At 38.2% G+C, this 14,564-nt stretch overlaps 1 protein-coding gene across 2 annotated transcripts in view; it reads right to left on the minus strand.

The window, feature by feature from the left end:
- TAF12 (TATA-box binding protein associated factor 12) overlaps positions 1–14,564 on the minus strand; it is a 34,066-nt gene that overhangs the window by 15,197 nt on the left and 4,305 nt on the right. Inside the window, exons 2-3 of one of the 2 annotated variants that reach the window (XM_030324391.1) lie at positions 2,907–2,991; positions 1,937–2,188 (exon numbers count right to left, since the gene is read on the minus strand). In XM_030324391.1, the coding sequence (XP_030180251.1) occupies positions 1,937–2,188; positions 2,907–2,978 (324 nt within the window). In that variant the 5' untranslated portion in view covers positions 2,979–2,991. The remainder of the gene's footprint in view (positions 1–1,936; positions 2,189–2,906; positions 2,992–14,564) is intronic. The other variant, XM_030324392.1, reaches the window with a different exon arrangement.

Consider the following 14,564-nt stretch of genomic DNA (forward strand, 5'->3'; position numbering starts at 1 on the left):
CGCCACCCAGGCGCCCCAAGAAACAAATTTTTAAAATACATATTTGTTCATGATTTCTCAGATCTATCCATTCTCCATTCTAACATTACCACTACATCAAGCCTTTACTGCACATCTTGATTTACTACAGAAGTCTTAGACCTGGTCTTCCTCTCAGTCTGCCCCCTTTCCTACCTTTCTTATCCACTTACTACCAAGTTAATCCTCCTACGATATACTACTTTTATTATGTTACTTACTCTTCTATTAAATATTTGCAAAGATTGTCTAATGACTAAAAGTTCCAAAGGAAACTGACTAGTATATGCTCAGTTTATTCTGCCATAATCCAGCCTAAACTGTCTTACCTCCTGCTCTTCTCCAACAGACTACACATTCAACACAAGCTGGCTTCCCAACTATCTGCCCAACCTTCCCCATTCACCTTTGCTGGTCCCTCCCCCTATTTTCTTGAAATGTCTCTCCCTCCTATTCCAGCCTACAAGGTTCAAGTTAAGAGATAATACTTATTTCTTATCTCTTGTGGGTCTGCAGAGCAGAATCAGAATCATGGCCAGAAAGTAGGGGGCAGATTTTAGAAGTACTGCAGAAAATTAATGGCAGCAGCTGAATGAACTAGAAGGAGAAAAGACTGGAGGCAATGGTACTTAATTACAGGAATAATGAATAATGAATGCATTAGTTATTTTATTTAGCTATTTTATTTACCAATTATAGAGCATATATATATTTAAAAAAATTTTTTTTTCAACGTTTATTTATTTTTGGGACAGAGAGAGACAGAGCATGAACGGGGGAGGGGCAGAGAGAGAGAGAGACACAGAATCCGAAACAGGCTCCAGGCTCTGAGCCATCAGCCCAGAGCCCGACGCGGGGCTCGAACTCCCGGACCGCGAGATCGTGACCTGGCTGAAGTCGGACGCTTAACCGACTGCGCCACCCAGGCGCCCCGAGCATATATATATTTATACATAAAAATATAAAAACTTATCATAGGCAACATGTTGTGTTAGTGTGTGTATATGGATGTATGTAAATATACATCACACACATAAACACTACAAACACTGATAAACATTGTACATGATAATTTCATAAAGAACTTCAGAAGTCCAAAGGACAGGGGCGTCTGGGTGGCTCAGATGGTTAAGTGTCTGACTCTTGGTTTTGGCTCAGGTCATGATCTCACAGTTCGTGAGTTCAAGCCTAAGCCTGTTTGGGATTCTTGCTCTCTCTCTCTGCCCCTCCTCTGCTCTCTCACTCTCTCTCAAAATAAGCTAAAGATAAATAAATAAATAAATAAATAAATAAATAAATAAATAAATAGTAAAACTCTTTAAATTTCTTTTAAATTTAAATTTTATTTTTCAGAGAGAGAGTGTGAGCAAGGGAGGTGCAGACAGAGAGGGAGACAGAGGACCCAAAGCGGGCTCTGTGCTGACAGCAGCTATCCCGACGCAGGGCTCTGATGAATGGCAAGATCACGACCTGAGCCAAATTTGGACGCTCAACCCACTGAGATACCCAGGCGCCCCCCAACAAACCTATTTAAAAAAAATAGGGCGACTGGGTGGCTCAGTGGGTTAAGCGTCCGACTTCGGCTCAGGTCATGATCTCACAGCTTGTGAGTTTGAGTCCCATGTCAGGCTCTGTGCTGACAGTTCAGAGCCTGGAGCCTGCTTCACATTCTGTGTCTCCCTCTCTCTCTCTCTGCCCCTTCCCTGCTCACACACACTCTCTCTCTCTCAACAATAAATAAACAACAACAACAAAATTAGAAAATAAAAAAAATAAAGAAGTCCAAAGGAGGGAAAAGACCTTTTCCAGCTAAAAGGAAGAAGCAGCATCTGAGATAGACAGACATCTCTCCAAAGCATTACTGGTTCAAATAACAGATAAGAGGTACCTATAAAGAACCAAAAATAAGAAACGATACCTGATTATTTTCAGGGCTGAGACGCCCTCCAGTCCCAGGAGTGCCTGGTATCTTTACCACTGTAGTGCTATTGGCCATGGAGCCTTGTGGAGGAGTGCTGGCTGGTTCCGGTTTTATGGATGAGAAATTGGAAAGGTTGATTAGGGCTGAGGGGCCAAACTGGTTCATAATCTGCCGAGCTTTGGACTTCAGCTCATAGAGCTTATCAAGATCCTGTTTCTTTTTGGAGCTGTGAGGACCAAGGCCAATCAACTGTAGAAGGAAAACAAGAGAATTAACTCCAGAAACATCTTTAATAAAGGGTAAGTTTTGAAAGTAAACTTATATAAAGTCTCTTGGACTTGAAGGGTCTTTAGGATTTCTAGGATAGTGACCATGTGATACCTGCACATTAAAAATGGACGGAATGAGGAATGTTCATTGCTCTCACCTCATATTTAGAAACTATATTTTCTCTAAAATCTAAATGAAATAGTCCACAAAATTAAATAAGTAAATGAAATGAGAAATCTTATACAAAAATAAACTAGAATGAGTAAGACATTTTTGAAGACTTCATAAAAATAGAATACTTGGTTAAGTACTAAATGTGTTATTTTTCAACAGCAAATAATGTTAAATTCAAATAAATCATGGCACAATCACATACTTAAAACCAGTCACAAAACTTCAGAAAACAGATTAGTTCATTTTGGCACTTCAAAACATGCTTAAATCTATGTCAGGGCTATGTCTAATCAACACGATTTTTAGCAACTGTTAAAAGTAAGCTGTTCTTTGTCATCAAGAGCAAATTTTCTCTGAGTGTTAGCAATCTTTGAGTACATGCAGAGTCCCTAGCCTGGAGTAGCCAAGACTCCTAAATTTTAAAGCCATGAGGTAGACTCTGTGGACAGCAGCTTTGGTGTCATCAAGATCAGAAGCACATTTACCAAATTCTGTCAACAGCGGCCTCAACGAGCTTACTTACAGCTATCTGAGTGTCTAGATCTTTAATTACATCAGCAACAGCTGTGAGCCCGGTGAACTGAGAGGCAGCCATTTTCAAAAGCTACCTGTAAATGAACAACTGGCATCAAGCACCACTCTTGCCACAGAACCATTTCAGTTGCGTGGCTGGCACATCTTCACGGGCCAGAATCCAAGCAAACTGGATGTGGAGAAACGCATCCATATTCCTGTCTCCTTATTCTTACTCATTACCAAGAGAAATATCTCCATCTCTTTCATACGCAGCTTTTAAAATTAATGAAGATTATAGTAATATAAATTCTCTTCTAATGAAATGGATGTTCTAGCGTTAGGGATAAACTAGCAGCATATGGAAGCTTCATTGGCCAAATTGTGAAACTTGAACTTGCAGGAATCATGGCAGTGGTTATCAGAACGTGGTGAAGCTTAGCAACCTAAATGAGCATCTATACGTGTGAACTCTTGCCCCAGTTGCTGAGTTCCTCCCCAACAAACCGTCTAACTTTCTAACATGAGAAATCACCTTTCCTGGTTTACCCTTAAGAAGAGCAACTAACTATGCACTGGTTAAGTGACCAAGAGAAACTTGGCCAAGAGTCAGCTGAGGGGGACAGCAGAGCATCAAGATCACTGGTTTGTTTTTTAACCGTATGCAGTCCATGCCTCCTTCTCCCTTACCCACAAATGGTACCAACAGAAGAATCAGGAGAGGGAAAGACTGAGAATGTGGTTAATAGTTGTTCTGTAATGTTATAAAAACAAACTATTTACCCACAGCAAGTTTTATGAAAGAGACTTATTAAAGATTATCAGTATGTTCACCACACTGAACATATTATACCCTTCAAATAACATTCCCATAACCTTCAAGGGACTTCCCAAAGAGTACTGGGTATTGCTCAAAATAAGTAGAAGACTTTTTTTGTAATAGAGATTTCTGCATAATGGGAATTTCTATAATAAGACCTGTAGACAAGAACACAATCTACACAGCACCAAATATGAATAATCATATGTCAAGTTTGGAATTAACATTAAGGAATAGCTCCAATGACTATTAATGAAATAAGTTGTTTTAATGAAATAAGGGGAATCCATACAATATAAGAAACATCAAAGTTTCTCCCTAAGAAACTAGACTGCAATTTACTGTATTGTTTTGTTGAGAAGCAAACATTACTTCTGCATTTTCAATAATTCTGTTAAGTGAGCTATTTCTTCCATTAAAACAAAACAAAACAAAGCAGATGATAACCACTCATTACCAGACTGACACTGCCCATAGTTTCCTGGACTATTCCTTTATTTGGTTGGATTTAAAACACCATATTTGGGGCGCCTGGGTGGCGCAGTCGGTTAAGCGTCCGACTTCAGCCAGGTCACGATCTCGCGGTCCGGGAGTTCGAGCCCCGCGTCAGGCTCTGGGCTGATGGCTCGGAGCCTGGAGCCTGTTTCCGATTCTGTGTCTCCCTCTCTCTCTGCCCCTCCCCCGTTCATGCTCTGTCTCTCTCTGTCCCAAAAATGGAAAATAAACGTTGAAAAAAAAATTAAAAAATAAAATAAAATAAAACACCATATTTGGATGGGTGATGATTACATGGATTTACACAATGTCAAAGTCATCACACTGAATATTTAAGATCTGTGCATTTTATTGTATATACAAATTATACCACTATTAAGGACAGGAAACCAAATCACCCAACCCCCACCCAAATAAATAAAGGATTGCACTCTTAGGCATTTATCCCAGAAAAATAAAAACTTGTGTTCCCACACAAACCTATATTCTCATGTTCATAGCATATATCAATAAGGAAAAGATAGATTATTGAATACATGGTGGTATATGAGTACATCTGGAAAACATCAGGTTTCATGTTTAAAATTTAAATATTTGACCCATCTGGAATGAGGGGGGTATATATATATTCCTCCCTTCATACACTCTTATTGCAGACGGATCAAATATTTAAATCTTAAATATAAAATGAATTATCTTAAATGTTAAATATAAAATACTAGAATATAGGAGATTTAAAAAATATTCAGAAATATAACCCTCTCACTTTATTAAAAAAAACTAACCCAAAATGGATCGTATACTTTAATAATATCAAATGTACAACTATAATACTTTTAGAAAAAATAGGAGAAAATCTTTGGGCTTTAGCTAGACAAGAGTTCTTAGACTTGACACTAAATGCAATCAATAAAAGGAAATATTGATAAATTGGCCTTCATCAAATTAAAAATGTTTCCTATGTGAAAGCCTACGTAGAAAGGATGAAAAGACAAGCTACAGACGAGGAGAAAGTATTTACAAACTACATATCCAACAAAAGACTAGTATCTATAAAGTATAAAGGATTCTCAAAACTCAACACGTCTTTTTTTTTTTTTAACTAATTCAATTACAAAATGCACAGAAGACCTGACCAGATATTTCACCAAAGTCATACAGATGGCAAACGAAGCACAAGAAAAGGTATTCAACATCATTAGTCATTAAAGAAAGGCAAATTAAAACTGCAGTAAGATGAAACTACACACCTAGAAGTATGCCTAAAATAAAAAATAGTGATAGCGCCAAATACTGACAAGGATGCAGAGAAAATGGATCACTAGCACATTGCAAGTGGGAATGTAAACAGTACAGCCACTCTAAAACAGTTTGCAGTTTCTTAAAAAATCTAAGGATATACTGTCACAGAGAAGCCTAAAGAGACATGAAGACAAAGGGAAAAACTAAGATCTGAATAAATGATGGACTTCAGTTAATAATACTGTATTAATATTGGCTCATTAGTTTTAACAAATGCACCATACTAATGTAAGATATTGCTATGGAGAAACTGGGTGTATGGAAACCCTATTACCTTCCCAATTTTTCTGTAAATCTCAACTGTTCTAAATTTTTTCTTAACGTTTATTCATTTTTGAGAGACAGAGCACAAGTGGGGGAGGAGCACAGAGAAAAAAGGAGACACAGGATCCGAAGGAGGTTCCAGGCTCTGAGCTGTCAGCACAGAGCCTGACGCGGGCTCGAACTCATGAACCACGAGATTATGACCTGAGCCAAAGTCGGATGCTTACCCCACTGAGCCACCCAGGTGCCCCTAAAACTGTTCTAAGAAATAGTTTATTAAAAAACTAGGGGTGCCTGGGTGGCTCAGTCGGGTAAGCATCCGACTCTATATCTCAGCTCAGGTCATGATCTCATGGTTCATGAGATGAAGCCCTGAGATGGGGTCTGTGCTGATGTTGCAAAGCCTGCTTGGGATTCTTTCAATCCCTCTCTCTGTACCCCTCTCCTGCTCTCGTGCATGCACATGTGTATGTGTGAGTATGTGTGTGTCTTTCTCTCTCTCTCAAAATAAATAATCATTTAAAAAAATAAAGTAAAAAAAAAATTAGAAAAAAAAAGGGGGGAGGGGGTGCCTGGCTGGCTCAGCAGGTAGAGCATGCGACTCTTAATCTCAGGGTCGGAGTTCAAGTCCTACATTGGGTGTCGAGCCTACTCTAAAAAGAAAAAAGGGGAAAAAAGAACAAGCCATTAATACACAAAACAACAGGGATGAATCTCAAAAAATATTTAAGCAAAAAAAAAAATCCAGTCTCAAAAGAAATACTCTATGATTCCATTTGTTTAATTTTTAAATTTGTATTTCATTAAAAAAATTTTTTTTATGTTTTTATTTTTGAAGGAGAGAGAAACAGAGCATGAGAGGGGGAGGAGCAGACAGAGAGGGAGACACAGAATCTGAAGCAGGCTCCAGGCTCTGAGCCGTCAGCACAGAGCCCAACACAGGGCTAGCTAGCACTCACGAACTGTGAGATCATGACCTGAGCCGAAGTCGGACGCTCAATCGACTGAGCCACCCAGGCACCCCGTATTTGTATTTCATTTTTAAAGTTTATTCATTTTGAGGGGGGCTGCAGAGAGAATGGGAGGAGAGAGAATCTCTCAACTTGGGGCTCAATTCCATGAACCATGAGATTATGATCTGAGCCAAAATCAAGAGAGTCCAACGTTTAACTGATTGCACCACCCAGGCACCCGATTCCATTTATATGAAATTCTAATCTCTAATGATCTAAAAACTAAACTCTAGCAATAGATGGGGCAGATACTGAACAGGGTTATGGGGGAAGTTTGTGAGGTAGATATAAATGCTCTATATCTTGAGGGGGGTGATGCTTACACAGTTGCATACATTTCTGAAAACCCATCAAACTAAATACTTACAATGTGCATTTTATTGTACACAAATTATACCTCGATAAAGTTGGCTCAGAAAAGAAAAACTCTTAATATGCAACTATTACACGACCCAACAATTGAAGTCCTAGGCATTTATCCTAGAGAAATGAGAACTTATGTTCACACCAAAACCTTTACATGAATATTCATAGTAGCCTTATTTGTAATAGTCAAAAACTGCAATCAGCTCAGGTGTCTCTCAAGAAGTGAATGGTTAAACAAACTGGTATATCCAGATCATGGAAAATTACTTATCAATAAAAAGAAAAAAACTTGATACACACGACTTACACGAACCTCCAGAGAATTACGTTGAGCAAAAGACAATACAAAAATGTATTTATATAACATCTTTGAAATGACAAAATTTTAGGAACAGGAAAGAGATTCGTGAGGTTGTTAGGCACTGAGTAGCAGGGAAGCAGATGTGGTTACAAAAGGGCAATATGAGGGACCTTTGTGATGGAATCATTCAGTGTCTGGACTGTGATGACAGATAAAAGAACCTTTAGGGGCTCCTGGGTGACTCAGTCAGTGAGGTGACCAATGACCAACCAATGACCAACTCTTGATTTTTGTCTCAGGTCATGATCTCGTGGTTCGTGGGTTCAAGCCCCACAATGGGCTGGCTCTTTGCTAACAGTGTGGAGCCTGCTTGGGATTTTCTGTCTCTCTGCCCCTCCCCTGCTTACTCTCTCTCTCTCTCAAAATAAACAAATAAACACTAAAAAAAAAAAAAAAAAAAAGAACCTATGAAAGTGACTAAATTGTATAGGACTTAATCCACATACATCCACAAATGAATACAAGTCAACAAATACAAGTAAAACTGGGTAAATCTGAATGAGACTGGTGGATTATATCAGGGTCAATATCCTGATTGTCATATTGCACAACAGTTTTGCAAAATGTTACCACTGGAGAAAACTAGGCAACGTATACAAGAGATCTCTGTATGTTATTTTTTTTTTAATTAAAAAAATTATTTATTTATTTTGAGAGAGAGAGAGAGTGGGGAAGGGACAGAGAGAGGGGGAGAAAAGAAAATCCCAGCACAGAGCTCAACGCAAGGCTGAAACTCACAAACCAAGAGATCATGACCTGAGCCAAAGTCTGACACTTAGCCCACTTAGCCACCCAGGTGTTCCACTCTGTATTATTTCTTATAACTGCAAATAAATCTACAATTATCTCAATTTTTAAAATTGGGGAAAAAAAATTCTCAGCAGTAAATGAAAAGCCCTTCTAAAGATGGCCCAAAGGGGGCGCCTGAGTGGCTCAGTCAGTTAAGTGTCTGACATCAGCTCAGGTCATGAGCTCCAGGATCACAAGTTCCATCCCCACATTGGGCTCTCTGCTGTCAGCATGGAGCCTGCTTCTGATCCTCTGTCACCCTCTCTCTCTGCCCCTCCCCTGCTTGCACCCGCTCTCTCTTTGAAAAATAAATAAACATGGCACAAAAACAGACACACAGACCAATGGAATAGAATAGAAACCCCAGAACTAGACCCACAAACGTATGGCCAACTCATCTTTGACAAAGCAGGAAAGAACATCCAATGGAAAAAAGACAGCCTCTTTAACAAATGGTGCTGGGAGAACTGCACAGCAACATGCAGAAGGTTGAAACTAGACCACTTTCTCACACCATTTACAAAAATAAACTCAAAATGGATAAAGGACCTAAATGTGAGACAGGAAACCATCAAAACCTTAGAGGAGAAAGCAGGAATAGACCTCTCTGACCTCAGCCGTAGCAATCTCTTACTCGACACATCCCCAAAGGCAAGGGAATTAAAAGCAAAAGTGAATTACTGGGACCTTATGAAGATAAAAAGCTTCTGCACAGCAAAGGAAACAACCAACAAAACTAAAAGGCAACCAACGGAATGGGAAAAGATATTTGCAAATGACATATCAGACAAAGGGCTAGTATCTAAAATCTATAAAGAGCTCACCAAACTCCACACCCGAAAAACAAATAACCCAGTGAAGAAATGGGCAGAAAACATGAATAGACACTTCTCTAAAGAAGACATCCAGATGGCCAACAGGCACATGAAAAGATGTTCAGCGTTGCTCCTTATCAGGGAAATACAAATCAAAACCACACTCAGGTATCACCTCACGCCAGTCAGAGTGGCCAAAATGAACAAATCAGGAGACTATAGATGCTGGAGAGGATGTGGAGAAACGGGAACCCTCTTGCACTGTTGGTGGGAATGCAAATTGGTGCAGCCGCTCTGGAAAGCAGTGTGGAGGTTCCTCAGAAAATTAAAAATAGACCTACCCTATGACCCAGCAATAGCACTGCTAGGAATTTATCCAAGGGATACAGGAGTACTGATGCATAGGGGCACTTGTACCCCAATGTTCATAGCAGCACTCTCAACAATAGCCAAATTATGGAAAGAGCCTAAATGTCCATCAACTGATGAATGGATAAAGAAATTGTGGTTTATATACACAATGGAATACTACGTGGCAATGAGAAAAAATGAAATATGGCCTTTTGTAGCAACGTGGATGGAACTGGAGAGTGTTATGCTAAGTGAAATAAGCCATACAGAGAAAGACAGATACCATATGGTTTCACTCTTATGTGGATCCTGAGAAACTTAACAGGAACCCATGGGGGAGGGGAAGGAAAAAAAAAAAAAAAAAAGAGGTTAGAGTGGGAGAGAGCCAAAGCATAAGAAACTGTTAAAAACTGAGAACAAACTGAGGGTTGATGGGGGGTGGGAGGGAGGGGAGGGTGGGTGATGGGTATTGAGGAGGGCACCTTTTGGGATGAGCACTGGGTGTTGTATGGAAACCAATTTGTCAATAAATTTCATATATATATAAAAAAAATAAAAATAAATCTATAAAAAAGAAAAAATAAATAAATAAATAAACATTTAAAAATAAATAAATAAAATAAAGATGACCCAAAGCTCAGGAGCCATAAAATACTTGACATGTTCAATTACATAAAAATAAAATGTAATTTTATTTATTTGTCAGACAAATAAAATGTCTGCATGGCAACAAACATAATAAAGGACAAAAAGACAAACTAGCAAAAATATATGCAATATATATATCAAAGACAAAGAACTAATTTCTTTTACATATAAAAAATATTTAGACATCAATAGGCACCCAACCACCCAAAAGAAAAATTGCAAAAAACAAAACAAAACAAAACAAAACAAAACCAAAAAACACAGCACAAGAAATTCAAATAGTTCTTAAAGTAATGAAATTACCTTTATTCTCATTCATAATAAAAACACAGATTAAAACTATTTATTCCTCCTCTGGCAATGATGAAAAAGTTTTACATGTACTCTGAAAATTTTATGGATAGTCATTTCATCTGTTGTTGGAGTGGGGGGAATATAAATTTGTTAGAGGTCTCTATACAGGGCTACTTAGCAGTATCTACCAAAATTAAAAAACATATATTGTTTTGACCCCACAGTTCCATGTTTAGCAATTTATGTTACAGTTGAACTTCTATGTAAAAATAATACTGTACATACAAGGAATATCAGCCTAAATGTCCATCAAAAGTGATACAGTTAAATAAATCAGAGTATAACCACAATGAAATACACTGAAAAAGAATAAGACTCATGAAAATATTAAGCTAAATGAAAGAATCCAGAGGTACCTGGCTGGCCCAATTGGAAGAGCTGTAACCCTTTTTTGTTTTGTTTTGTTTTTGTTTTTGTATTTTTGGAAGGCAGGAGGTTTATTTTACACCAGAGGGGCTCAGAGGAGATCACTCTCCAAGGTCTGAGCTGGAAGAGCTGGAACTCTTAATCTCAGGGTCATGGGTTCGAGCCCCATGTTGGGTGTAGAAATTGCTTAAATAAAACTTCTTAAAAATTAAACAAAATAAATAAAAGAATCCTGTCACAAAAGACATGTTGTATCATTCCATTTATATGAAATGTCCAGAACAGACACACCTATCAAGACAAGAAAGTGGATTAGTGGTTGCCAGGGCTGAAGTGTAAGGGAGAAGAATAGGGATTGACTGCTAATGGTAAAGGGTTTATTTTAGGAGGGGACAAAATAATCTGAAATTAGATTATGGTGATGGTTGGTTGCATAACCCTGAATGTATAAAAAAGCCATTGAACTGCACATCTGATAATGGTGAATTGTATGATAATGTCAATGACATCTCAATAAAGCTGTTTTTAAAAAATGAAAAAACTCATGAAAGGACCTCTAAAATACACTGTTCATTGAAAATCCAAGGTACAGAATAGTGAGAATAATTTGTTATCATTTCTTAAAAGACATATAACTGTAAATGCATAAATTATTCCTGGAAAGATAAATAAGAAACTGATAACAGCAGTTATCTTGGTAGGGAAGGGAACGGTAGTATCTGGGTGGCCTATGGGACCAAGGTGGGAGAAGATTTACTTTTCATCATATAGCCTAAATTCTGTACCATGTGTATATGCTACCTATGAAAAAAAGAATTAAAGTAGTATTTGGTTTGTTTCCTCTGAAAAAATAGGTAGTTCTGACAACTTTTTAAAATATAACAGGGGCGCCTGGGTGGCGCAGTCGGTTAAGCGTCCGACTTCAGCCAGGTCACGATCTCGCGGTCTGTGAGTTCGAGCCCCGCGTCGGGCTCTGGGCTGATGGCTCGGAGCCTGGAGCCTGTTTCCGATTCTGTGTCTCCCTCTCTCTCTGCCCCTCCCCCGTTCATGCTCTGTCTCTCTCTGTCCCAAAAATAAATAAACGTTGAAAAAAAAAAAAAATTTAAAAATAAAAAAAAATAAAAAAAAATAAAATATAACAAAAAATACAGCAGTAGCAACAAAAACGAATTTAACCTATATCTCATACCTTATAAAAAAGCAAACTCAAAACTGATCATACACTTAAAATTAAAAATGTAAAACTACAAAACTTTTAGAAGAAAATATATACGGAAAAAAAAATCTTCATAACTTTGGGTCAGGACAGAGTTCTTACATGTAACACCAAAAGCATAATCCACAAAAGAAAGAAATTGACGAGTGCCTGGTGGCTCAGTCGTTTAAGCGTATGACTTCGGCTCAGGTTGTGATCTCATGATTTGTGAGTTCCAGCCCCGCATTGGACTCTGCACTAATAGTGCAGAGCCTGCTTGGGATTCTCTCTCTCCCTCTTTCTCTGCCTCTCCCTACTCTCTCTCTCTCTCTCAAAATAAATAAACTTTGTGAAAAAAAAAAGAAAGAAATTGATAAAGTGAACTTCACCAAAATGTAAACTCCTGCTCCATAAAAGAAAATAAAGACATGTCATACATGAAGAGAAAATATTAAAAATCACATATCTGACAAATAACTTGAATACAGGTTATATAAAGAACTCTCAAAATTCAACAAGAAAAGTAACAATGCAATTAAAAAATGGACAAAAGATCTGAACAGACCCTATGCCTAAGAAGATATGCAGATGACAAACACATGAAAAGATATTCAATATCATTAGTCATCTGGAGAATGCAATGAGGGAAATGAATAACCATTAAATACTATTAGAATAATTTAAAAATTTTAAAAATAGACAAGTGCTGGAGAGGATGTTGAGCAACTGAAATCATCATACATTTCTGTGTGAATGTATAATGGTGCAATATCTTTAGAAAACAGTTTGCAGTTTCTTATAAAGTGAAGTATATATTTATCATATGACCCAGAAATCCCACTCCTAAGGTATTTACTAAAGAAATGCAAACTTCTATTCACACAAAAATTGGTGTGTGAATGTTTACAGCAACATTATTAATAACTGTCCAAAACTGGAAAAATAGATTGTCCTTCAACTGGTGAATGGATAAACTATAAATATATATCTATATAATGGAGTACTACTCAGCAATAGTAAGGAAGAACTACGGACACATGCGACAACATGGATAATCAAATGCATATGCTAAGTGAAAGTGGCAAGACAAAAGGCTACTTACTATATGATTCCATTTATATGACACTCTGGAAAAGGCAAAGCTATATGAATGGAGAGAACAGATTAGTGGTTGCCAGTGGCTTGGAGTGGGTTAGGGTTTGACTACAAAGGAGCAGCACGAAGAAAATTCTGGGGATGGTGGAACTTTTAGGGAGCAGTGTTATGGTGCTTACATGAAAGTGTGCATTGTCACAACTCATAGAACTGCACTCCCAAAAGGGTGTGTTTTTTGGTATGTAAATTTAAAAACAAAACATCATAACCATTCTGAAATGGTCAATGACTCCATTTCCAAATCACCTGTTTACTGACAACTTTCATCAAGTCCAATTGTGGATGATACTGACCAAGCACAATGCCATGAAGTGACTGTAAATAACCTAAATTCTGTTATGTAATATACCATGGTTGCCTTTGGGCTACTCAAATTTCTAACTCTCACTTACTTGGAATGCCAAGAAATAGGGAAGTACTACTGTGTAAAAACAGAGACATTAATTGTGGGACAGTTTGAGAGAACAATTGTAACAGTAAACCCTTACTAGCACCTACTATGTGGAAATCACATGCTACGGGATTTACGAAATTATGTCCAGAGAGTCCATGCCCCAGTAATCCACAGTAAAACTTACTTCATAATTTTATCAAAACAAGATTGTGTGGCTGGGAGTTCAATTAAATACCAAGTCTATCCTCCCTCCTCCTCACCAGTTACATTTAAACTATGGGTGACAGGCTGAGGATAACAGCCCTAGCTGCTTTTCCTTTTAACAGCTTGTACCTCAAACAGAAATCCAGTCGCAACCCTATCATTGTACTATGAGGTTCTGATTTTTCAGAGGGTTAGGAGATGGGGGGAGGGGGTCACACCTTGTAGTAATTATAAGACCATGGCCTTTTCTAGACATCTGTTTCATTAGCAATTTTTTTTTAAAGTAGGCTTCATGCCCAGCACAGAGTCCAACACGGAGCTTGAACTCATGACCCTGAGATCAAGACCTGAGCTGCGATCAAGTCAGACACTAAAAGACTGCACCACCCAGGCACCCCAACAGATATTTTTTTATATGTTATTTTGGGGGGCACCTGGCTGGCTCAGTTAGAAGACCATGAAACTCGATGTTGGGGTTGTGAGTTCGAGCCCCACCTGGAGTGTAGAGATTACTTAAATAAAACTTAAAAAAAAAAAAAAAGTTTTCACAAGGGGTGCCTGGGTGGCTCAGTCGGTACAGCATCCGACTTTTGATTTCAGCTCAGGTCATGATCTCACGGTTTGTGGGTTCCAGCCCCACGCTGGAATCTGAGCTGACACTGCGGAGCCTACTTGGAATTCGCTCTTTCTCTCCCTGTTCCTCCCCTGTTCTCTCTCTCCTTCTCTGAAAATAAACTTTATTTTTTTTTTATTCTGTTTAATGTTTATTTATTTTT

This window comes from Lynx canadensis, chromosome C1, assembly GCF_007474595.2.
Source record: "Lynx canadensis isolate LIC74 chromosome C1, mLynCan4.pri.v2, whole genome shotgun sequence".
Lineage (NCBI taxonomy): Eukaryota > Metazoa > Chordata > Mammalia > Carnivora > Felidae > Lynx > Lynx canadensis.